General features: G+C 42.2%; 1 protein-coding gene across 1 annotated transcript in view; it reads left to right on the forward strand.

Annotated features, from left to right (window-relative positions):
* timm23a (translocase of inner mitochondrial membrane 23 homolog a (yeast)) overlaps positions 1-23,203 on the forward strand; it is a 26,966-nt gene continuing 3,763 nt past the window's right edge. The window contains exons 1-6 of the mRNA XM_078428485.1: positions 1-233; positions 5,171-5,229; positions 8,936-9,029; positions 12,425-12,509; positions 20,675-20,733; positions 22,216-22,326. Coding sequence (XP_078284611.1) covers positions 107-233; positions 5,171-5,229; positions 8,936-9,029; positions 12,425-12,509; positions 20,675-20,733; positions 22,216-22,326 — 535 coding nt within the window. The 5' untranslated portion in view covers positions 1-106. The remainder of the gene's footprint in view (positions 234-5,170; positions 5,230-8,935; positions 9,030-12,424; positions 12,510-20,674; positions 20,734-22,215; positions 22,327-23,203) is intronic.

Consider the following 23,203-nt stretch of genomic DNA (forward strand, 5'->3'; position numbering starts at 1 on the left):
TGTAAAGTGTCGCGCGGACGCTGGTTGCCATGGTTTGACGGGCCGGTCGGGTGACAGTGCGGCCTCGGTAGCGGCTCTCACCCTCCCCTGACCCAACTCGACAAAAATGGACAACTCTGGAACCGGCGGAGGACTTCGGGCCGGCTTCGGCCTCTTCGGCGGCGGCGGAGGTGCGGGAGCGGCCGGCGGATCTGTGTCAGACTATTCGCAGCCCGACCTTTCCCGTGTCCCCTGTGAGTATGGCGCTGGCTAGGCCCGCGAGGCGCCGAGCACCAACCCGGCACCGTGTGCTCGCCCTCGCCTAAAGCAGGGGCATGTCACTTGTAAAAACGTTCAAACTATTTACAGCAAATAAATCAGTTATAATAAACTGCCTTTTGATCTTGACTAGCATTAAAAATACAGCTACTCACATTGGAGATAGACACAAAATGCCTTCATAACTAGAGGAGTTGAGTATAGAAGCAAAGAGGTCCTTCTGCAGTTGTACAGGGCCCTAGTGAGACCGCACCTGGAGTACTTATTGTGTGCAGTTTTGGTCTCCAAATTTGAGGAAGGACATTCTTGCTATTGAGGGCGTGCAGCGTAGGTTTACTAGGTTAATTCCCGGAATGGCGGGACTGTCAAATGTTGAAAGACTGGAGCGACTAGGCTTGTATACACTGGAATTTAGAAGCATGAGAGGGGATCTTATCGAAACGTATAAGATTATTAAGGGGTTGGACACGTTAGAGGCAGGAAACATGTTCCCAATGTTGGGGGAGTCCAGAACAAGGGGCCACAGTTTAAGAATAGGGGGTAGGCCATTTAGAACTGAGATGAGGAAAAACTTTTTCAGTCAGAGAGTTGTAAATCTGTGGAATTTTCTGGCTCAGAAGGCAGTGGAGGCCAATTCTCTGAATGCATCCAAGAGAGAGCTAGATAGAGCTCTTAAGGATAGCGGAGTCAGGGGGGTATGGGGAGAAGGCAGGAACGGGGTACTGATTGAGAATGATCAGCCATGATCACGTTGAATGGCCTCCTCCTACACCTATTGTCTATTGTAACTCCGCGGGACAGGCAGCATCTCCGGAGAAAAGGAATAGGTGATGTTTCGGGTCAAGACCCTTGTTCAGAAGAGCAGTCTCAAAGAGAAGGGTCTTGACCCGAAACGTCACCCATTCCTTCTCTCCAGAGATGCTGCCTGTCCCGCTGCATTACTCCAGCATTTTGTGTCTATCTTCGGTGTAAACCAGCATCTGTAATTCCTTCCTGCACATTTCAGTTACTCAATTGTAACTGCTTCTTTACTGTATGTTCTTTATCTTAAAAAAATACATCAACTCACATTGGCTACGAGTAGTTTGCACATGCCCTTGTGCAATTGATGAATTTTGCTAATTGTAAATGAAGGAATCTGGTCATTAACTTTGTATGTAGTTATATGGCAAAACTGTAGATTCATCTGATATTCATCCCTGAAGCCTGATACAAGAGAAATTACTCAAGTTTTCAAATTAATTGTTTTATTATGTTACATGCCTGTTCATCAGCACATCTAGACATGAGGAACTACAGATGTTGAAATCTTATGGATGAAGATGATGAGGCCCAGTACTTAAGGGCAATTGTTCTAAGAAATTGAAGTAGAGAGGTGGTCGAGACCATTTGACTAACCAGCAACAACTGATTTATAATGTGTGTTTTTCAGAGAGGGATGATTGGGGGGGGGGGGGGGGGGGTTGGGATTGATGGGGTTGAGAATAAGTTGTAGATGCAGAAGTGATTTGGAACAAAGTCGAAAGTAAATATAGAACACAGGAATAACAAAATATCCCACTTTTACGAGTATGTTGCCAAGACTAGAGGGTCTGAGCTATAGGCAGAGGTTGAGTAGGCTGGGGCTCTATTTCTTGGAGCGCAGGAGGATGAGAGGTAATCTTATAGAGGTGTATAAGATCATTAGAGGAATAGATCGGGTAGATGCACAAGAGTCTCTTGCCCAGAGTAGGTGAATCGATGACCAGAGGACATAGGTTTAAGGTGAAGGGGAAAATATTTAATAGGAATCTGAGGGGTAACTTTTTCACACAAAGGGTAGTGGATGTATGGAACAAGCTGCCAGAGGAGGTAGTTGAGGCTGGGACTATCCCAACATTTAAGAAGCAGTTGGACAGGTACATGGATAGGACAGGTTTGGAGGCATATGGACCAAATGCTGGCAGGTGGTAATAGTGTTGAGTAGCTTGGACATTTGGCCGGTGTAGGCATGTTGGGTTGAACAGCTTGTTTCCACACTGTATGACTATGGTCCTAGTATCTGAATCCCTGCCCCCTGCACCAATTCCTCAGTCATGCATTCATCAGTCCTATCCTATTGCCACTTTATTAGCAAGTGGCAGCAATAGTATTCCAGAGATTGTCACCCTCAAGGTCTTGCATTTTAACTTTTAGCTTAGCTCCCTATATTCACTGCACAGGACTTCATCCCATTTCCTATCTGTTGTTTGTGCCGACGTGCACAATGACTTCTGGCTGCTCTCCCTCCCCCTTGAGAATGTTCTGCAGCTGCTCAGAGACATCCTGGACCCTGGCATCATTGAGGCAACAGACCATCCTGGAGTCACGCTTTCTGTCTCAGAAATTCCTATCTGACCCCCTAACTATTGTGTCTCCTATCTCTATCGTTCTGCCTGTCCTCACCCTACCCTGCTGTGCCTCAGAGCCAGGCCGGATGCCAGGCCGGCTGCTGCTCTCCCCTGAATGGAAAACCCCCTGAATAATATCCAAAAGGGTATACCTGTTTTGCAGGGGAATGGCCATAGGTGATTCCTCTCTGCCTATTCCTTTTCCTGACCCATCTATTTTCTGTCTGCACCTGTGTGTAACCACCTCTCTAACCCCTATGTATGAACTTCCTCACTCTCCTGGACGAGTCTGAGGCCATCCAACTGCAGCTCCAGTTCCCTAACACGGTCTTTAAGGAGCTGCACCTGAATGCACCTCCTGCTGATGCAATCCTCGGGTACACTGGACATCTGCCTGCGTTACCACAGGCGAGCACCCCACTAGCTTCCATCTCGCACACACCAGTACCAAGTTGTACTCTGAAACAAACAAAAAATATTTGTTGCTTTATATTTTGCATGGTTCAATATCATATCATCATATATATACAGCGCGGAAACAGGCCTTTTCGGCCCACCAAGTCCGTGCCGCCCAGCGATCCCCGTACATTAACACTATCCTACACCCACTAGGGACAATTTTTACATTTACATTTACATTTACCCAGCCAATTAACCTACAAACCTGTACGTCTTTGGAGTGTGGGAGGAAACCGAAGATCTCGGAGAAAACCCACGCAGGTCACGGGGAGAACGTACAAACTCCTTACAGTGCAGCACCCGTAGTCAGGATCGAACCTGAGTCTCCGGCGCTGCATTCGCTGTAAAGCAGCAACTCTACCGCTGCGCCACCGTGCCGCCCTATGTGATTATAGAGGGGAAAAAGTCTTGAGGGAGGAAAGAAGTGTTGTAGAAGTTTCTATTTCTGTAAAATAAGCCTCAAGTGGTTAAGTTTAAAATGGAGCTGGTGCTTGAGTAATGCAGCTCAGAGCCAAGGACAAGGGTAACGTTATTGTTTTGTCGATGTGCAACCAGAACTTGCATTTTCAACAAGAGAATTCTTTTATATCCATAGACAGTCAATATTGAAAATGTATGCAATCGTTCTAAAGAGAATTCATGGTGCAAAAGATAAATGTCTATCTTAGTTTTCATTTAATGTTTTGTGGGTTGCAGTAAGTATAAGTATTATTTATAGAAAAAACCATCTCTGAATTATTTTTAGGAAGTATTGCTTGGTAGGCATAAAGCAGAAATTCTGGGAATAGTCAGCTCATTGGATAGTTTCCACACAGAGATTCAGAGTTTCAAATTGATGATCTTTCATTGCATCTGGGGAAAGTTAGAAATGCAACAGGTTTTGAGCTGCTGCCAAAGATGCTTCCTGTCCTTCAGTGTTTTATATTTTAATTTTTGATTTCCACCCTCTGGAGTATTTCACTTTTGGAATGTTGATAGGCAATTCTGGAAGATTTTGTTACTGGTCATTTTGTTTTCCAAATCCTAAGGAGTCTTTTGTACTGGTCTGGGGAGACCTGCAGTGTGTTGATTTAAACCACCCTCTCTGGTGCTGCACAGTCCACTAGTCCAGAGGCTTCTCTCCTGCCTCTCTGGCTTTTCATTGTTGTCAATGTTGATTTTTGCATGGTACCACAATTAGTGATAGGTTGCTTTGTTGATAAGCATTTGGATGAAACTGCTAACATCCAGGTAAGACGGACAGTAAATGCTAAATTAAACAATTTGGAGATAAAAGGCCAAATGCCAACTAAAAATATAAGGCCTTGGGGGCAGATGGTAGCACTAATTAAGTTTTAAAACTCAACAGTGGAGGATTATAGTCTATAGACTTTAGAGAGATTGCGTGGAAACAGGCCCTTCGGCCCACTGAGTCGAAATCACCCCATGCATGAGCACTATCCTACACACTAGTGACAATTTACAGAAGCCAATTAAGCTACAAACCTGTGTCTTTGAAATGTGGTGGAAACCGGAGCACCAAATTTGAGTGGTAACTCAAATTTCACTGTACCTTAATTGGTACATGTGACAATAAACTGACCTTGAAACCTGGAGAAAACCCATGCAGTCACAAGGAGAATGTACAAACTCCATACAGACTGCAGCATCAACCACCATACATGGCTCTTTTTGCTTATTTACCAGGTTTAAACAACCCTAACATTGTATTGAACTTTTTGCCAATTTTGCATTTTATTTTGCAGGCAACCAATTGAGCATTGGTGCTAAGTACATTTATTTATACTTTAGCACAGCAAAATGGGTGTCATTAAATTCCATTCAGAAATTAGCACAAAAGTGGGTCCTTGTCCAGTATGTCGAGATGATCTGGAAACCATTCTGGAAAAGTGGAAATTTTCAAAGGAAATGTGTGAAAGCTATGGATTATTTAAGTGAAATGTCATTCAACAATTTCTAGGTGTGAGTGTGAAAGAAATAAATACATGCGTTGGTGCAGAAAGGGAGGGTCAGGCTGTGCCTGAGAGGAAAAAGAGAATGAAGAATGATGCTGGGACTAATTGTTGCCGTTTTGTTGTTTTCAGTGACTGGAATGAGCCCTCTATCTCCATACCTGAACCTTGATCCTAGATATTTGATTCATGTGAGTAGAAAATGTTTTTTTGTGAGATATTTAAAGCTCTGCAATGATTGGAGCGGGATATGTGTTTTATGAGTGAGACAGATAGATTAGCGTATGCTTTCATACAGGATACAGCTCAGATTAGTTTGCAGCATGATTGTATAATTCTCAGTTCTATATTTCATTAATTCACTTTTATTCGGCTTTTGAAATGTGGGCAGTGCTGGGAAGGCCGGCCGTTTTAGTCTGTACCAGTTGGTCTTGAGAACGTGGTGCGAAGCCACCACCTTGAAACAGTGTAATCCTTCTGGCAAAGGTGCTGTTAGGTAGGGCATACTTGGATAGCCGGGGTGTGGAGTTGAGGGAGCTCCAACTAACAGGAGGTTGGTGTAGCTAGCTGCAGCCTCATAAGTTCATATGTGATAGGAGCAGAATTAGGCTGTTCGGCCCATCAAGTCTACTCTGCCATATAATCATGGCTGATCTATCTTTCCCTCTTAACCCAATTCTCCTGCCTTCTCCCCACAACTCCTGACACCTGTACTAATCAAGAATCTATCTCTGCCTACAAAATATCCATTGATTTGACCTTGTTCTCGTGATCCTCTGAACCCTCTCCAGCGCCAGCACATCCTTCCTCGGATATGGTGCCCGAAATTGCTGGCAATACTCGTAGCTCCAGCGACCCGGGTTCAATCCTGATCTAATTTCCATTGGAAGTGAACTGCTTGTCCAATGTCTCTCCTGCAAGCCACAGAGGAATGGTCTGTGTCATTTAAGCTGGCAATGGGAAAGTATTGGGAGATGGAAGATACAATACAGATTTTACTTTGATGCTAATGTACAGCGAGTGCTGTCAAATCCAGCAGTGGGAATGCCACTCCCAAGTTTTGTGAGGTTTTGTACAACTCTTTAAGACTGGATTCAACATTTTGATGGACCCAACCTCGATTTTAATCTCCTGTGTGTTGGGTGCCAGATGGAAGCTGGCCCCAAGTATGTTCTGTCAAAAAGCTTTCTAGTGCCATACATACCTAATTGGGTGGGCGCTATATCTTTTAAGAGAAGTTGGCTAATTCTGTTAGGCTGAGTATAAACTAGCTTAGCAGGGAATGGGAACCTGATGGCCATTGTGAAAGGGAGACAGAGACAAAATTGGTTGTGGAAGGTAGGGATTTAATAAATGAGTATAGTCGGGGGAATGAGTTGGCAAGTAAAGGACGAAAGACTGGAAAGTGCTTAATTATGTGTTTAATGCAGTCATGCGAAGAGAGGCAATGAACTGAACGCGCGGAAATACTGTGGGAATATGATCTAGCCACTTCTGAAACATGGATTAAAAATCAGTGGGGATTATAAGGTCTGAGGCAAGATGAAGGTTTCAGGAAAGGGGGGGGGGGGTCAGCAATATTGTTTAAGGAAAGTTACAGCTGTGAGATGAATGATCTGTTCTAAATCCACAAAAGAGACCACATGAGATGAGGAGAAATCATTGAGATCATATTAAGGCCACCAAACAGCAAGATGAAGATGGAACAATGCATATCTTTTTTTTCCATTGTTGTCCTAAGAAATGTAACACCAATTAGGCAGAAATTTCAACTACCTATAACGTTATTGGGGACATCGACAGAGTAAAAGATGTAAAAGGCACAGAATTCTTGAAATGCAGTCGAGAGTATTATCTTAAATCGGCAAGCAAGCCTATGGTGCTGGGTTTAATTTTAGATAAGCATTGGTCCTCCAAGTAGATAGTAATGTTAGAGTGAAGACTATGACTTGATGAGATTATCGTAAGGATATGATCATAATGAAGTCATGGTGAGATCTCATTTAGCACAATGCTGGTGCAGCATAACACCAAGATGCATGGCCTTTGAAGAAGTAAAATGTCATGAAGGACTTTGCAATATTTACTTTTGCCTATTGTGACCATATTTGTATTCAGAATGCAGATTGATGAGATCTAGGTTAAGTAATTTACCTATATGTTATTTCCCTTGACACCTGCCACAAATGCAGTCTGTGAGTAACCAGCTGTGTTCTTCAGGATTCAGCCAGTTCAATAACTGATGGTACTACCAGACTTATCTTAGCAAGTGTGCAGCCCTGACGCAGAGTAAAGCACTGTAACATAGAGTAGTACAGCACAGGAATATGCCATTTTGGCCCACGTGTCACTTCTGGTGCTTCTCCATGTTTAACGTCACCGTGACACATTATCTCCAATTGAGTGATGGTAGCAAACAGTCATCTACTTGATGACATAGTGCTCCATGGAGCCTGAAGGCAATGTTGAGAATTCCCCATGCCTGTAGAAATGACAGAGGTGAGACAGAGAAATGGAAGAATCCTGGAGAATGGCAGAAATAGTGCCAGTAAATCAGGACCACAGCTACATGAGGTGCTGAACTGTGTGACTTCACCATTAAATTGGATTTACAGTACCAGCAGCTGTTGTGTAAGAAGCTTAGAAAAATTTGTCACCAAAAAGAAGGTTCAAAGGAAATACTGAGAACAAGGAAAGAGGAAACATTTCTTCAATTCTCTATTATTTAATCAATAGTTTTTAATATAATCCAATCTCTACGCAACACTGAAGCAGTTTGGCAAAGAAATTCTTCTAACCTCATGGGGTTGCACAGTCATTTAGTCCCTTGGGTAATGTGCTTTATCTGATATTATGCATGCTAGCTAGAATGAGCTCTATTACACAAGCCTTTTTCTCCCCTACCTGTCATACTTCTGGGTATCCAATATTTTTAAAATCTAAACTGGTTTAGAGCACGCGAATTGCTTGTGTACCTGGGATTTTGAGGGACAGCTTTAGTTTAAAATAATTTTGCCAAATGGTGCATGTGTGAGATTTTTGTTTTGCTTATGCCCTTTTCTTGCCGGGGTAGGGGGAAAGGTGGTGAGGGCAAACTTATGTTTATTTGTAGGGAGGGAACATTTGTCTTTTGGGGTTTTTTTTGTTTGTGATCTGACATAACACGCCATCTAGTGCCAGAATATTGGAACAACTGTGCAAGTCACAAAAATCTGGCATCCTTAGGATTTTTTGGTCTGACTGGCAGATTTTCTGAATTTTTGGAAATTATTCTTATTAGTATTCCAACGTTCTTTTAATTTAAGATTTTGCATAGTTAGTAGTCAATACACTTTAAACCCAATGTGTTTAAAGGGAGCATTCGAAATGCCCGGCGTGCCGGGTGCTGAACCATCCGGATTTCCGAACAGTGATATCGTGGATTATCAATTTCGCTTTAATGGCCTTGTGATTGCCATTTCATCTCAGACAGTTTGGTTGATCTTGGTTCTTTCTGTTGTTTCCACAGCATTTGGTAGATATCTAAATGCATAGAATTGTTGCTATGCAAATGGTGGATAATTGCCTCAGTAAGTCTACGACAGATCTTTTCACTGTACGTCAGTACACTTAACAATAAACTAAACTGAACTTTTCCCATTCTCCTGCTCTTTGCATCAGAGCCCCACAACTGATTTTTCTTGAAATGCGTATCCAATTTTCTTGAAGTTTCTGTACCCGCTACGTCTACAGTCACTGTGTTTCAGATCACAACTACTGATGAAAATTACTTAAATCTGGCATTTTCAACACGTGATGCTGGGCGGGATGTGATGTCAGCATTATGGCAGATCAGAGAGAGAGATGCATCATAAGATTATATAAAGACCAATTCTCACACTTGTTTCTCTTTTTCAGGATAATGATGAATTTATATTACCAACAGGAGCAAATAAGACCAGAGGAAGATTTGAACTGGCATTTTTTACAATTGGTGGCTGCTGTATGACTGGTATGTTTGGATTCTTGTCATTACAATAATCATGCCGGTGCAAATTAAAGTTCAATAGACTCTAATTTTCACTGGTAGATGAGACCTTACAAGCAAGTTAAGATCCAGAATTGAGAGATTGGTGAGAGGGGATTGAGGGGAGATGGAAATGTAAGTCACGGGCAGATACAGGAAGATTGTTCCCGATGTTGGGGAAGTCCAGAACAAGGGGTCACAGTTTAAGGATAAGGGGGAAGTCTTTTGGGACCGAGATGAGAAAGTTTTTTTTCACACGGAGTGGTGAATCTGTGGAATTCTCTGCCACAGAAGGTAGTTGAGGCCAGTTCATTGGCTATATTTAGAGGGAGTTAGATGTGGCCCTTGTGGCTAAAGGGATCAGGTGGTATGGAGAGAAGGCAGGTACGGGATACTGAGTTGGATGATCAACCATGATCATATTGAATGGCGGTGCAGGCTCGAAGGGCCGAATGGCCTACTCCTGCACCTATTTTCTATGTTTCTATACAGAGTAGTGACAAACTTAATATTGTTGAGTTAGAACATAGAAGACTTTGATCAAATTGGACCTTTATTGAAACTAGGTGGTTCATGGTACATTGAGAGAACAATGGTATACTTGTGTGAGGATGCCTAGTAGATATTTGATTTACTTGGTGTTACTTGATCTGGAGCTGTGTTACTTGGTCAGTTACAATAGTTAATCTTATTCTTAATCAGGGGCTACGGACTATAATTAGCTACAGGTCCAGCACCCCCTCAACCGGAAGTGCCGGCTCTTCCTTAGCTGATGACCTGAACTCTTTTTATGCACGGTTTGAGACGGGTAACACCACCAGCTCGCCGTCTAAAAACAGCACCGAAGGGTCGCTGGCTAGCGAGGCTGGAGGGGGATCCACCCCCGAGGATGTGCACACATTCTCGGTGTCCGAGCATGAGGTGAGGTGGGCTCTGACGCGTGTGAACACGAGGAAAGCTGGAGGCCCAGATGGTATATCTGGGCGAGTACTAAAGTCTTGTGCTACTCAGCTTGCTCCAGTGCTCACCACAATATTCAACCTCTCCTTGGCAAAGTCCGTGGTCCCTGCATGCTTCAAAAGATCCATCATTGTACCGGTGCCAAAGAATGCCTCTCCAGCGTGTTTAAATGACTACCGACCGGTGGCCCTCACCTCGGTTGTCATGAAATGCTTTGAGAGGCTAGTCAAGAAGCACATCTGCGCCCTCCTTCCTCGCAACATGGACCCACTACAGTTCGCATACCGTCCGAACAGGTCCACGGATGATGCGGTCTCCCAGGTTCTACACACCGCTCTCTCTCATCTGGACAGCCAGGGGGGCTATGTGAGGATGCTGTTCATTGACTTTAGTTCAGCATTCAACACAATAGTCCCCAGCAGACTGGTTGAGAAGCTGCTGGAACTGGGGCTTAGCACACCTCTGTGTGCCTGGGTCCTGGACTTTCTCACTGCCAGGCCCCAACTGGTCAGGATGGGGGAACACACATCTAGCTCCCTCACCCTGAACATAGGTCTCCCCAGGGCTGCGTCCTTAGCCCCCTACTGTACTCCCTGTACACACATGACTGTGGGGCCAGGTTCAGCTCAAACTCCATCATCAAGTTTGCTGATGACACTGTGGTGGTGGGCTGGATCTCCAACAACGAGGGAGGAGGTGGCTGATCTGGCACTCTGGTGTCAGGATAATAGCCTCCTCTTGAATGTCACTAAAACAAAGGAGCTGATTGTGGACTTCAGAAGGGCTAAACATCCAAGGACGTACACGCCACTGGAGATAAATGGATCTACTGTGGATAGGGTGAGCAGTTTTAAATACTTGGGAGTTCGCATCACAGAGGATCTGACGTGGGCAACGCACATTGCCGCACTGGTGGGTAAGGCTAAGCAGCGCCTTTACCACCTTAGACAATTGAGGAAATTCAGAGTGTCTCTGAGGATCCTTCATTGCTTCTATTCTGGGGCTGTAGAGAGCATCCTGTCTGGCAACATTACAGTCTGGTTTGGGAACAGCTCTGCCCAGGACAGGATGGCCCTGCAGAGAGTAGTGCGTTCGGCAGAACGCACCATGGGAACTACACTCATCCCCCTGCAGGACCTATACATCAGGAGGTACAGATCCAGAGCAAGCAAGATCATGAGGGACCCCTGCCACCCCAGTAACGGACTGTTCCAGATGCTACGATCAGGCAAACGGCTCCGCTGTCACGCTGCGTAAACGGAGAGGATGAGACGGAGCTTCTTCCCACAGGCCATCAGGACTGTCAACTTTTATAACCCCTGAGACTAAATTTTTGTCGACACTAATAGTAACTTATTAACTTTATTTATATGCTGTAACTGTAATTCTTTTTTGTGCACAACCCGCAGGCATTGCCACTTTCATTTCACTGCACATCGTGTATGTGTATGTGACAAATAAATTTGACTTGACTTGACTAATCTTGAAGCATCTCCCTCTGTCTCCCAAACAAAACTGCTCAGGGAGGCAGAGGGAGATGCTTCAAGATTAAGAATAAGATTAACTATTGTAACTGACCAAGTAACACAGCTCCAGATCAAGGGAGGCACGGTGGTGCTGCGGTAGAGTTGCTGCCTTACAGTGCTTGCAGCTTCGAAGACCCGGGTTCGATCCCGACTGTGGGTGCTGTCTGTACGGGGTTTACGTTCTCCCCGTGACCGTGTGGGTTTCTTCAAGATCTTCGGTATCATCCCACACTGCAAAGACGTAGGTTAATTGGCTTGGTACAAGTGTAAAAATGTCCCTAATATGTGTAGGATTGCGCTAATGTGCGGGATCACTGGTTGGTGCGGTGGGCCGAAGGGCTTGTTTCCACGCTGTATCTTTAAACTAACCTAGTAATTTAATCTGTGCAGATAATTCATTTTGCAACACTTCCTACTGACTAATAGTAAGTTCAATTGGAGATGTCAGGTCACTGGAAGTGGAGGGAAATGTTTCAGCTCTGTCTGGAGCCTGGAAGAGATATGCATTTTTCTTGCAGGTATGGGTGGAAAAATGCTGATGAGCATTCCACTGTTTCTGACCAATATAGACAAGTTAATCAATGTAACCTTGATCCACTGGGAATTATTTCATAATGGCTCCTTATTTAGGCAATATTTAGGGTTACATACTGACTCCTTAACGTGGAAAGTATGCAATAGTAAAACAACAGATTGATATTTTTCATTGAATCTAACTATTTTAATGGAGCAATTAACATAGCCTGCTCACCAGTATTAAGACTAATTCATCATGTGTCTGTAATTCACTTCATATACATGTTATTAATTGAGAATTTGGCACCGTTTCTTCAGAAAAAGTCTGACGTTTTTTTTAAAACCTGGAATTTCCTTCTGTATATTTTGTTTCGTCAGGTGCTGCTATTGGTGCAGTAAATGGCTTGCGTCTGGGCTTGAAGGAAACTCGGGATATGAATTGGTCAAAACCTAGAAATGTCCAGTGAGTATTTGTTCAATGCAGACTCCTTTCCCAATTCTATAATGAGCAAGGAAGGCTACAGATATATAAACCATAGAGTTTTGTAATCAATGTTAAGCTAAATTGATAGAGTGTTGATACTATGAAACAGAGGGACCCGGAAGTGTTTTTCTCCCAAACTAGAAGGTCTGATGAACGCCCTTGACCCAAAATGTCACCTATTCCTTTTCTCCGGGGATTCTGCCTAACCCACTGAGTTACTCCAGCATTTTGTGTCTATCTAGAAGAAGCACATACCACATTCAGATTTTTTTTGGTGAAAATCCATTAGAAAATCAATAAAGGACATTGTGTGTGCATTTGTTTGGATATTTTCAAGATAAATATATCAATTGTGTTCCAGTGACTAAAAGTGGTTTCGGTGGCAAACCTCTATATATTTAAACACTTTGATAATGTAAAATCTATAATTATACATTTTAACCATGTACAATACCATGTCCTATTCATGTAGATGCAATCGTGTATAAGTTGTAGATTTTAGATACTTTATAAATCTGTAACCTATACCTGTTGCATGTATGTACAAGTCTGCCATTTTGAGGATAGCTGTTTTACATAAAAGCCTTCCTTGAATTGAAAATGCACCCAACTTTCTTACCTCGTCCCCACCCATAAGATTTCGATTGACAGTGTGTGTTTGGGGATGGGGCAACAAAATGTAAATTCCCACAGGGCAGAAGGGATAAATGTGAAAGCTACAGGCAGGTGAGCCTTGCATTAGTGGTAGGGAAGTTGTTGCCTGTTACGTATTACTCCATGAGGGGGAGCTGCATTTGTGTGCTGTCATTCTCACAGCTGGTGAATCTGGGTTCCTCTCTAAATCTTAAAGCTCTGAGCCAGAGGAAATGCCTTGCATGGATTTCAAGGGCGCGAATTCCATACTACGCACAGATTTTCTGTGGGGCATGAAGTTGTGATTATTATTATTGGAGTAAATCGGTGTCATGGAGCTAAGTTCTATTACGTGACCTATTGGGTTTGCAAACTGTTCCCAAAGTACTAATCACAATCACTATAAATGTAACCGTAAAGTTTCCCTCGCATATCCTCCCATCTCCATAGTGGAGATGGAAATGTTATAGTGAAATTAGGCAGTTTAAAACACTTGCATCTGAGTGTATTACGGCCTTTTTTTACGTATTCCAAATTCAAGTTTATTTTTGTATCAGCAGGGGTTGTTGTATGCGTTCCATTGCCGATGAATTAGTTTTGAAAAGTAATAACTAGTTGGAGTAGGGAAATATATATAACAACTGCGGTAAACAGGCATATCATTATTTATTATTAGATATGGGTTGTCGGCCAGATTGGCAGAATTCCCAATGACTGAGCCGTCTTGAATGATCACTTGAACCACAGCAACCAGCAAATCTTTGTTTGAGGTTTATCATTTGGTACTGAAAGATTATAGGTTGAGCAATGCAACCTTTTCACTGCATAGTATTAACCTAAATCACACAGTCCAAATTCTATTGGATCCAAAATCATCTGGCACAAAGGCCAACGTTTTTGCTTTTTGGCATACAACATTTGTTCCTTCAATAACATTCGATGGCACCTGTGACATTATAGTGAGAACTGAATCAACTTGGCCATGCTTTTGGCCAATTTAAATATATTCCACATTTCCGACTTTTTGAAGCGTGGATTGAAGTGCATTTTTTATTTTTCATATTGCCGACACTGATAATATCGTTATATATTGCACTTAAAATACCACAGTGTGCTGGGTTCTGGTTTCGCCAAGGTCTGCATACCAAGGATGCAGGTGACATAAATAATAAGGTTATGTTTCAATCATTGATGACTGAGAACAGCTTACTCTGTGTTTTGTGCTGAGAGGCCCTTGGGGTGGGAGAAACAATGCATGTAGTGTGTGAGAGGAAAAACATGAAGGTTGGAGCAAATGATTTTTGAGATGTTTTAGTAGAACTTTGATCAGTATATTTTTTTGTACTTTGATCTCTTTCTTGCAGCGTTGCTGAGTTGACAGGTTCTTTTTTGATTAGATTAGCAGTTAATTGTGACACAAGCACAAGATGTTTCATTAAAAATAACTCCCACCTTCATAAGAAAGCTGGCAAATCCATTCAGCTGAAACTAGGGGAGACTTGTGACTTCTGAGTAGAGGCTAAAGTCCATTCTAGCTAAGTGCAGGAGTCAGGTTAACTCCACTAGGCTCGAGAGTTCAAATTGGCAGCATTGACTGCTTCCCAGCAAGGCAGAGAAATGTGACCACTGATACATATGGAGCAAGTCTTCAGTTCCATTGACATTGGAAGAAAATGAATATGTGGGGGGGAGGGGGGGGGGGGGGGGGGTGTTGGAAGCATAGATTTCCTTTCTCTTTGGTTTAATTCAGTTGATGTTTCCAGTTTTTGTTTTTTAATTTCTACCATTGCCCAAATGTTGTACAAGGGTCAACATTTGCATGCATTGAATCTAGATGCTTTTGTCTTTTGCCAATGAGCCTGTGGGCCGGATCTTGAAGAACATCAAGACAATCTACCTGTGCTATGAGAAGCCTGGTGGTGCACTGGGCCTCTGGTCAGGCACAAGTAAACGTGTGCATGGGGAAACAATGAAATAAGGGGCCAGATGATTGGATTTGAGCAGCTTACTTCATTTCCCTGCCACCCCACTGAACACATTAATTTTCCTGTTTCTGCATTACATAGAATTGGACAAAAGGTGAATCCTGACACTAAGCTTGAAAATACAGTAAATGATTGGGGACGAGGCAGACATATTTGAATATTTGGGGGATAAAACTAAGGCAATACAAATTTAAAAACAAACTGTTGAAGGAATTCAGCAGATCGGGCAGCATCTGTGGAGGGAATAGACAGATAACACTATGGATCTGGGTCTTCCTCCAGATTGGAGGGGGGGGGGAAACTAGCCTGGAAATATGAGGTGGTGGTGGTGGAGTAAGACCTAGTAAGTGATAGATGTATACAGGTGAGGGGGGTGATTGGCAGATGGGTAGAGATAGTAACTAGCTCTGAAGAAAATCAACAATCTGAAACATTTACGCTCTTTTCCCCTCTCCACATTTGTGAGTGTTTTCACAATTCTCATCTGCAGTGTTTTGCTTCCGAGTTCTAGCGCTGTCTTTTGATGTCCATCTCTGCTTGCATTCCCTTTACGTACAACAAGGTCATCTGAAATTAACTGGTCAATCATCTTCCCCAAGTCAGCACTGCCACTACCACTTACCTCTCTTGACCTCCACCCTATCAGTCTCTCTTGACCTCAGGCATGTGCATTTTCCGCGGATTTCTGCGTTTTTTTAATCCATTTTTCCGCGCTTTTTGCATGGTTTCCGCGTTTTTCACTTTGCCAAATAAACGGAGAAATCGGATCGAAAAAGAAATAAAGAAACAATATATAGACTTGTAATGAACACTAGGGTTCTGCTAGAGGTCGCTAGGGGTTCCGCGAGAAATTCCACCCCCCTCCCCAGCGCGCGCTCTGGAAGTCTCCCTGAAAATGTGGCACCCAGGCTGGGCAAGGCAGCCAATCTCGACCTCATCAGGACTTCCATGGCCAATTTGTCAATTCGGTTGCTAGAGGTTCCATGAGAAATCCCCCCCGCGCGCCCTGGAAGTCTCCCACGAAATGTGGCACCTAGGCTGGGCAAGGCAGCCAATCTCGACCTCATCGGGACTTCCACACCCGATTGGTGGCTTGAATTTGCAACCTGCGGCTGGGGCTGTGGAACTCCAGCCGAGCTGGAGCCAGCAAATCTATCCCCATAGCCGACTTCCTTGGCCTGCTGGATAAACCAGCAAAGCTCTGGAACCAAGAGTGCCAGAATATCAGTGGTGGAACTGTAATGCGGTTCCTCGCCACATCTGCTGCGTGACTCAAGAGTATTTCCAACATTCTTCATCTTTGTCTCCCATTAATCTTCAATGCAATACCTCTTCCCTGCATGCTGCAAGACCCAATGTGGCTTTAGATGTCGATAAATACAATTAAAGCAAATGCCTCTTAGTCTGCTTGAAATTACTCCCACTGTCAATAATCCATTTTGTGTAGCTCACTTCAGACAGAACCTCAGTCTGGAAGGATTAATTGTATAATTACATTGCCTGGTACTTTTAATGGTCACATTGCTATAGCCCTATGGTTACATTAATTAAACCCTTTGATAATGACCTCCAATTTAATTTTGAAGGTATCACAAAATGCTGGAGTAACTCAGCAGGTCAGGCAGCATCTCAGGAGAGAAGGAATGGGTGACGTTTCGGGTCGAGACCCTTCCTCAGACAATTAATTCTAATTTTATTTTTGTGCAATATTAGCTCTTTTCAATGTTTTTCACAGCCTCAAGTTGTCCCAATGCATTTTACAACCATTGGGTACTTTTCTAGGAAGAGCAGTCACTATGGTATGTCGTAAATGATTTGTGTACAGGAGACTTCCATGAACAGTAATGCAAAATAGTTTTCATTCACTGCTGATCCATGATGTCTGTCTTTTTGGCTGCTCCTTTTGTGGATGCAAATTATGGTCAAAATTAAGTGCTCTGTTTGCTGTTTTGTTTTCCTCGTTCCACCCATCTCTATCTCTACTGGCTTCCAGTAGAACAAGAGCAACAATCCAATAGACAACAGTGCAGGCTCTTGTAGAGAAGTACCTGATGAGATATTTTGGGGGGGAGCTGATTTCTCCTCGCTAAACATTTGGAACAACACTACTTTGGGAACGAGTTTAGTAAATGTTGACCACCACAGATACTGACTTTTCATTATCTGCAATTTCCCCAAGGTCGCCTAACTTTTCATCATGTCTTATCAATAGTTGTACAGCTGTTTCAGCGAGTATGTGGTATTAGTCTGATCCACCAAGCCTAAAAGATCACTTATCTTTTTTTTTCAGGAATGCTGCATTTATTTTAGAAATATTTTGTTTGTCCCTTTTTTCTCCCAACTGAATTTCATCCTAATTTATTACAGTTGTAGAAATTTAATGGTACTGCAGTGATGAGCATTTGATATTCAATGTTGAAACATCAATTAATAATCCCTCATTAACAAACATGTTAATCCACAGCATTGGTGAATCGATTTTTTAAAAAAATGTTGTAAACACTTTAAAAATACGATTCTCTACTAATTGTGGTACTATTACCCCATTTTCTACTACATCAGTTTAACATTTTCATTTAAATAACTATTGTATTTACTTCAATTTACTCAAGCTGATGATTCCAAGTATTTGGAAATTTTGTTCTGATAACTTTATTTTGCAATGGTCAGTGTTTGTGCAGCTGTGTTGGTTTGTGTACTGCTCATTTTATCAGTTTGAATGATACAATTGGAAATAATTATTTGAACCAAATGTATGGGTTCTATGCTGTGACCCTACATTTTACACGTTTGCTGTGACCCTATGATGTGACCCTACTTGTTACACGTCCCAATGTGTGTGCTGAGCATCTGAGTGATGCAACAGTGAGGAAGGTATTTGACCAAATAAGCTGTTTCTAAAAATAAAAAAAATTCCACCGTCCTCACCCATACTACTGCAAAGGCCACAAGATAAAATTAAAACCACAGCATACTTTAAAATCCTATTAGATTTAATGTTGAATAATTGTGTTCAGAGGAAGCACAATGTTTTGTTTAGTTAATTATATAACAAGTCATATAACTTCCAAAGATGTACAAAGTTGTAGGTTAATTTGGCTTTGGTAAAATTGTCCCTGTCGTGTAGGATAGTTCTAGTGTACTAGGGGTCTGTATGGACTTAGTTGGCTGAAGGGCCTGTTTCCGTGCTGTATCTAAATTAAAAAATATATTATAATTTCAATGAGTGGGTTTAAACTTAAATCACTCTGGAAGTCTGAGTTTTTTTATCTCAATATTTTTTCAGTAATACAATGTGTCTACTTCAGATCATGTGCAGATGTAACTTGGATTGGTAAAACAGAACAAATGTGCTTTGACATTCTATTTTTTGGAAAATATAACTAGATCCTGGGGCTTATTTAGCCCTTGATGTAAAAAAAGGTCCATCTCTGAAGCTTTGGAGAGGATGCTGATTCCCGGAGGCTTCAGTTCCTCCTGGCTTTGGTAAAATTGTCCCTATTGTGTAGGATAATGCTAGTGTACAGGCCTCCTCCTTTAGCTACTGATTGAGTGAAGTGGTTCTGGTTCACAATGTACTTGCTGCAAGGACCTTATCTCCAACTGTGAGTTATCGGAATCAAGTGGCAGCTAATTTTTTTTAAAATTTGATTTGGAACCTAGAAAGTATGTACTTTGTTTTGCAGCCTGTTTAAAGTGGATTTCTTGACAGTGAAGTTAATGATATTATTTCCCTGTAGCCTTAAGCCCATTAATGTGCTGATAAATGCTCATTATTTTATATAAAGTTGGGACAAAACACATTTGTATTTCTTAGCATATCAACAGTCCCACTGTGGAGATTTGGGCAGAAAATGTAGGTGGACGGCTTGTAGCAGTGCTAAAGAAAAACTAGCACTAGTCTCGTTGGTATGCTTTTGTTTTGTTGACACTTCAAAAACAAAAGAGCATTTGTGTGCTCTTTTGGTTCTGGGCAAAGTAAAAACTCAGCACTATTTTGCCTATTCTGTTTCCTACATAATGTTTACACAATTGAAAATTTCAGTGATTGCTAAGTGTTTTGGGATATTTGGTCACAAAGAACATTACGGAAATACATCTGTTTGTACCATTACATTTGCTGTAGGAAATATGAGGGCACAGAATTAATTTTAGTAGCCAGGGTGTATTAATTCCAAGAAACATGGATGAAACGGTTTCAACAGCACTGCAGTTAATTGTGCCTGGGTGTGTGACAAGTTTTGGGAAAAGGCCATTAATCCTGGAAGTCTATTCCTGCCTGATTAAGTTGAACCTGAGCTTTCCAATTATACTCCTCCAATCCATTTTTTCTTTTATTAGTTGCACTTGGAACTCATTGTTACTGCCTGTTTCAGTGACCTTGATATTTTGCCTATAATCTCCATCAGCATTTTAGATAGCGGAGTGAGGGGGTATGGGGAGAAGGCAGGAACGGGGTACTGATTGAGAGTGATCAGCCATGATCGCATTGAATGGCGGTGCTGGCTCGAAGGGCTGAATGGCCTACTCCTGCACCTATTGTCTATTGTCTATTGTCTATTATTCCTTTGATATGATCTTTTTTTTTAAATGCCATGCCCTGCCTACCTCACGCTGTATAAAATTTAGTGTATTCACTTATCAGAATTATTTTATCAGAATAATTGCTGCCAGTTTTACTGCTGCCTTTAGAAATATTTTTTAATTACTTGATGCAGCCTTGTTTTATTTCTCTGGCTTGTCCATAATCAAGACAATTTCAACAGCTCCATTGCAGTGTTTTTTTAATGGACTTTGTTTCCAAACCCAACCCATGCAAATCTTTGCTTTGCTAACACCCCCAGCTTATGACTCTGGACAATTGTTTCAAAGAATCATATTTCAATCTTTCCCACAGTCTTGCTCCACTGTTTTGCACCACCTTCACACAGCTCTGTGACCTCCATGATCCCTCAGCTCCTCATTCCCGCTTTCCTCAGTCAGGTTTTGTCAGCAATCCCCAAAGAAAATTATGTACAAAGAAGCTGCAGATGCTGGTTTACACTGAAGATAGACACAATGCTGGAGTATTTCAGCGGGACAGGCAGCATCTCTGGAGAGGATTGGGTGACGTTTCTGGTCAAGGCCCTTCTTCAGACGACTTAGTCATGGAGTGATAGTGTGGAAACGGGCCCTTCGGCCCAACTTGCCCGCACCGGCCAACAATGTCCCAGCTACACTAGTCCCACTTGCCCTCTCTTGGTCCATATCCCTCCAAACCTGTCCTTTCCATGTACCCGTCTGTCTCTTAATAGCCTCAACTACCTCATCTGGCAACTTGTTCCATACACATTGCTTCAGCACTATGTGTCTACCCAAGGAAAATTACTTGGCCACATTTCCCATCTTCCACTGATCCCCTCTTCTTGATTGAGCTGGATCCCACCTTCTAAAATGTGATGGAAATCCTGCGAAGTTTCAATGTTTTTAAAGACATAATTCCAATATTTATAAATGAGTGCTCTCAAAGCTTGTCTTATTTTACAGAATTCTGAACATGGTCACGAGGCAAGGAGCTTTGTGGGCCAACACATTGGGCTCCTTGGGTAAGTGTGTACTTGTGTTTGTGAACAGTTAGTTCAGATATTGGTGGGGGGGGGGGGAAGGGGGAACAGTTTCAATTCTTCCCCAATAAGCATTTCTTGGCAGAATTGATAGTTTGTTCAATGGTACTTTATTGTCAAATGTACTGAGGTACAAAAGGCAGCATTCATTTTTCTCTGCATCAATTCTTTTGAAAACTTTCACTACTAAGAATAATGTATCCTTGAATCACACAATTATGGTTAATTCATCCACCCACTTTTATACAAATCCACACACTTGAGGGTGAGAGGTTTGGCTGTTTTTTGATTCATACTGAAATCTTTTGCTTTATTTTCCAATTGTGACTGCGAAGTGTCAACTTTTAGAGCAGGATTCTGCAGGTAGCAGTGACGCTCCAGTACTTTCCCGAGAGGCAGCGAGTCTTGGTCTGTGTTGCCTTGCTAGGGGTTGCTGACATGCCACTGTGCAGTGGACTCTGATCCCATCAAGTAACCTCAGCCTCACGGCACCTGTAATCAGGAGCAAGGTCTTTATTCCATCTGACCTTTCCTTCTCTATCGTACCTTGCTCTGCTGCCACATCAGTCTGACAAGACTTATTCGAGGAGGAAATGAAATTGAAACATAAAATAGTCGGCACAGAGCTAGTTAGGCAGAGAAAAACAATGTTTCGGGTCAATCATCATTTGAGACGCCGATGAAGGGTCAGATCATTGACCTGAAAAGTTGACTCTTTCAGTTAATATTAGTAAAACGAAGTGCTGATGGTATTCATTGCACTGAAAGCTGATGAAATCCCCAGGGCAAGTTCGTTGTCCATCCCTGGGACTGGGATTCATGCCAGGTAACTAGAATGAGGAGTCAACCTCCTTGATGAGGAGCTGGAATTGCACACAAGGTGATGAAATGAACAATAATACATTATAGTGCCTAAGGAACATCAGTGAATGTGTTCTGTGCAATTATTTGGAGGAGTAAAAGCTTTTATTTTTTAACTTTTCCAATATTTCTTTAACTGATTTGAAGTACAAAGGTTGCAAAAGAATTCCATGCAGGAGTGCCATTATTCCTTGAACTTACTAAACCAAGTCTCTGACTTGGCCTCACAACTACTACCCCAGAGCAGTGAGATTTGTACTGCTTTGTGTTTGTATTGCCCATGGATCAACTTGTGATTTGTGTACCACGACGTGTTGTTTTTAATGCCTCGAGCAACTATGTTTAAATCTCAGGTAGACACAAAAAGTTGGAGTATCTCAGCGGGACAGGCAGCATCTTTGGAGAGAAAGAATGGGTGACATTTTGGGTCCCGAAACGTCACCCATTCCTTCTCTCCAGAGATGCTGCCTGTCTCGTTGAGATACTCCAGCTTTTTGTGTCTATCTGGGGTTTAAACCAGCATCTGCAGTTCCTTCTTCCACATTTTGTATGTTTAAACCTCACTGTATGACCACATCACTTACACCTGACTTGTTTATACAGCACTCCTGTACAGCACATTTGGTGTTGTGATCGAAAAGGTTCGAGGTGCAGAGGATGACCTGAACACAATGGCAGCGGGGTCCTTAACTGGTTTGCTGTACAAATCTACAGGTAAATCCAATGGGATTCAAGGTTTCATTAGTCTAAAACTTTGCTTCCCTACTGATCAGAAGTCTGGTTATTGATAGTAATTTATTACTGTCACATGTACTCGGATAGTGAAAATCTTTGCATGTTCAACTCAGCCTATACATGAGCACTATCGATACATACTTGAATACAACAGGTAGTGCAAAGAAAAATATACCCGAGTGCAGAATATAGTGCTACAGTGTTGTAGCATTACTGTCATAGAAGTGCAATTTTCTTTTTAAACTACAAGGTCCACGATGAAGTAGGTTGAGAGATCATGACGACACCCTAATTTATGGGAGAAGGACTATACTCTAGCTTGTGAGAGGACTATTCCATTAGTTATGTGTCTAAAGAAGGGTCTCGACCTGAAATGTCACCTATTCCTTTTCTCCAGTGATGTTGCCTGACCCATTGAGTTACTCCAGCATTTTGTCTATCTTCTTCTGTTCCATTAGATACTGCTTCAAATTTATTATTGGAGATATGTCTGTGTAGATTGGGGTTTTAAAAAGGCAAACTGAAATAGTTAAATGAAAAATGACAGAACGTGCTTAATGGTCTGATTATCCTGAACTGTTTATGTACACACTGAAGTGTTTCATTTAGTTTGAAAGAAGTTTTAAGTACATTGCATAATTTAGTTTTTGTGGTCGCAAAATATTGCTAGGTAAGTCCAGCTAGTTATTTTGGACCAGTTTCAAACACACTGTAATTCTCCTGACACTCAACCATCTATTCTTCAAAATGTTTGAGGACTAGTTTGACTATATTAGGCTACACTTTTATTTTAAGCTCCTTTCTTCACAGCTTATGTTCACTGATAATATTATTGATCTGCCATGGTGTAGTTTAG

The sequence above is a fragment of the Rhinoraja longicauda genome, chromosome 35 (assembly GCF_053455715.1).
Source record: "Rhinoraja longicauda isolate Sanriku21f chromosome 35, sRhiLon1.1, whole genome shotgun sequence".
NCBI lineage: Eukaryota > Metazoa > Chordata > Chondrichthyes > Rajiformes > Arhynchobatidae > Rhinoraja > Rhinoraja longicauda.